The sequence below is a fragment of the Dichomitus squalens genome, assembly GCF_000275845.1.
Source record: "Dichomitus squalens LYAD-421 SS1 unplaced genomic scaffold DICSQscaffold_59, whole genome shotgun sequence".
Classification (NCBI taxonomy): domain Eukaryota; kingdom Fungi; phylum Basidiomycota; class Agaricomycetes; order Polyporales; family Polyporaceae; genus Dichomitus; species Dichomitus squalens.
Window position 1 is genome coordinate 112,760 of NW_006766941.1, and position 2,780 is coordinate 115,539.

At 52.3% G+C, this 2,780-nt stretch overlaps 1 protein-coding gene and 1 non-coding gene across 2 annotated transcripts; one reads left to right on the forward strand and one right to left on the reverse strand.

Moving 5' to 3' along the window:
- Positions 1-766: 766 nt before the first annotated feature.
- DICSQDRAFT_69929 (uncharacterized protein) lies at positions 767-1,290 on the forward strand (the record flags this gene model as incomplete). The annotated part of the gene is made up of 2 exons (XM_007369990.1): positions 767-1,134; positions 1,191-1,290. Coding segments are annotated over 2 exons (468 nt in total), but the record flags the coding sequence as incomplete, so codon positions are not given.
- A 429-nt stretch (positions 1,291-1,719) lies between these two features.
- Positions 1,720-1,798, reverse strand: DICSQDRAFT_t174. The gene has a single exon. It is a non-coding gene; the product is annotated as a tRNA-Arg (tRNA).
- Between the last annotated feature and the right edge of the window lie 982 nt (positions 1,799-2,780).

Genomic DNA, 2,780 nt, shown 5'->3' on the forward strand with positions numbered 1-2,780 from the left:
TACGTTCCCACTGCCACATGCTCCGTTCCCGTGATCACCATGCTCTTGCCTTTTCTTTCTCGCCCTTTGTTCTTCCTTTGTCATCTTCACTGCCTCGCTCTCGCGCTTTGTCTTTGGTTGCTAAGCAGCCCCTCGAGTAGATAAGGACCCCCTTAGGCGCTCCCTAGTCCCCATCTCGACCTCTTGGTCATTGGGACTAGGTGAGTGACCATAGCGTTGTATCTCCCTTCGATTGCTAATGTATAACTTGGTCATTGGGACTAGTCTGTCGCTGGTTGCGTGAAGACTAGCTTTCGTCGGTCTTGTGCCTTCGTGCCAACCGCCGCTCTGCCCCGTCGAGTTTTCTGATACGTTTATCCCTCTCACCCTCTCTTCTCCCCTTTCGGCTCCTCGCCGCTCGCCTACGGGGTCGTCGCCGAACATCGACCCGAGTCTACGCGCCTAGTCGCCGCGACATTCCCAGTCGTAGGACCAGAGCTGATCGTTTGAGCGAATACTGCACATGCTCTCAAACACATGCATGTAAATGAGATCGAGGGATAGGGCTTAAGAGTGACTAATTGTGTGTTATGCAATCAAGATAATCTAACACTCGCATCATGTCTGGGGCGACTCCCACTCTCCACCAGCTGCAGAACTTCTTGGAGAAGCAGGATCTTGACTGTCACTATTCCCAAGGAGGTTCTTACGGCCGCTATATCAGTCTGCCTCTGAGTGTCTGACTCAACTTGCCCATTAGTCACATGAACCAGTTGGACCAATTCGCGTCTCGGAGTATACAGCCACTTCAAGGCCACTAGAGGCTCTCTCCACCACAGATCTCACCCCTACGGATATTCAAGAATATGTCGTTGCATGCATTGCTGAGGTCCATTTGTTGTCCCCTAGTTGCTCTTACCGCATCAATGCCCCTCCCACTGAACGCCCAGCGTGCATATATGCTGACGGGGTCTATGACCTGCTCCATTTCGCACATGTGCTGTTGCTCCGGCAGGCAAAGCTGGCGTTCCTCACTACAATTGAGATCAGAGGGAGCCGCACTGAAGTGCTGGGTGTACATTTGCTGGCTGGTGTTCACTACGATGAAGTCTGTACTGAGCACAAGAATATACCAGTGATGGGGCGTGAAGGGAGGTATGCTCCCGCTTAATTCCAGGGTCATTGTGCAGAATTGATGAAAAAAAGTGAAGGTGCGAAGCGGTACAACATTGTCAATGGGTGGATGAGGTTATACCGAATGCGCCATGGGTCATTGATCAGGCAGCCCTTGACAAGGTATGCCGTCACTAAGCTACATTGGCATATGCCTCAGGAGATTACGACAATGTCTATGCATACGTAAGAGCCAAGGTACACAACTTCCCGTTTTACCTAATAATCTCTTTGATATCGTGTTCACCCCATACCAGGTCAATTTGTTCCGACACGCCACACGCCTGGGGTGTCTACCTCAGAGTTGATTGAACGAGTGAGTTGTGATTGCATATCGACGCGGCGACCTTGACTCAATATTCCCTCCTAATAGTCGCTCTGGTACTTGTTGGTAATGAGCCAGTCGGAAAAAGATGGCAATGACATAGTAGGGTAGTACATATATCTTGCCATCCTACTGCCTGCTACTGTGATGAAGGATATCAGATTTAAAGACGGTACCAAATCCTGGTTTGCATCATGGACGTGTCAGCGTGTCCGGCTTGAACCCCTTTTTCCACGGAAAAATGACCACCGCAGGGGTCGAACCTGCAATCTCCTGATTATCCAGTCGTAGTCAGACGCGTTGCCATTACGCCAGGCGGCCGTTGCACTTGAGTATCTCTTGTGCATTATAATCCCTTTCTCCTGCGGACTCTACTGCGTGAGCTGGCGGTCCTTTTTGTGCGCACTCAGCTATGCAACTACTGAAGATCTGCGTGAAGTACTACTGTCTCTCTACCTTCACCCATGCTACGACTTACTTAAAAAGCATATATACACAGGGTAACGACGCATCGAAGTTTCAATCGTGCACCGAGCCACAATTTGGGCAAAGGGGTGTGTACGAACGATATATGTCAATAGGACCCATGCGAAGAAGCGACGGGAACGCGACTGATATGAGTGCGCCTCTGCGCAGAAGAGAGGGCACCCAGCACACAGGCCAAATCGAAGAGTCGCTAGTTGCGACCGCGAGATGGCTCGTGGTTGTGCTCCTTGGGGGGTCGTTCCAATAACTTCATCGTTGGCATGTTTACATGCAGTGATGAAGCTCATCCTGCAACCTCCGTCGTGACCCTCCAGAGCCTCGAAGATGGCCAGAGGGAGGTGAACGTCCGTGGACGCTGCTGAGGTGCGGTCTCTTGGGATGAGACTTGTACGTTGTCTCCTTGTCGACAGTCGGCCTGAGTCATCGCGCCCACTGGTATTTCTCTCTCATCTAGGAATGAGAGCGAGATGTGTGTTTGACAGTGCCATAACTCGGCGACGGCAGCGCGCCTCTTCTCAGGGCGGAAGGACTGGTCAGTCGGGACGTATAGGGCGCCGCGCAAGTCTTCGTCCCGGGGCGGACCCCATGTTGTGTTCAGCGGGAATCTTGGTATGTTTGCCTCAGACTCTAGAGCGACGAGGCGTATGCGTCCCGCAGTAATGGCAGAGACATCAGGTCCCTCTGTCTCACATGCGCCTGGAGGTATCAATGCCAGCTCGTCGCTGACGCATTGCAGCTGACCCGATGCTCTCCGCGGAGATATCGGTATGCATCGATTGAAGTGGGATGGGTGGCCCTTGGCGCAAGGAGTCGCAGA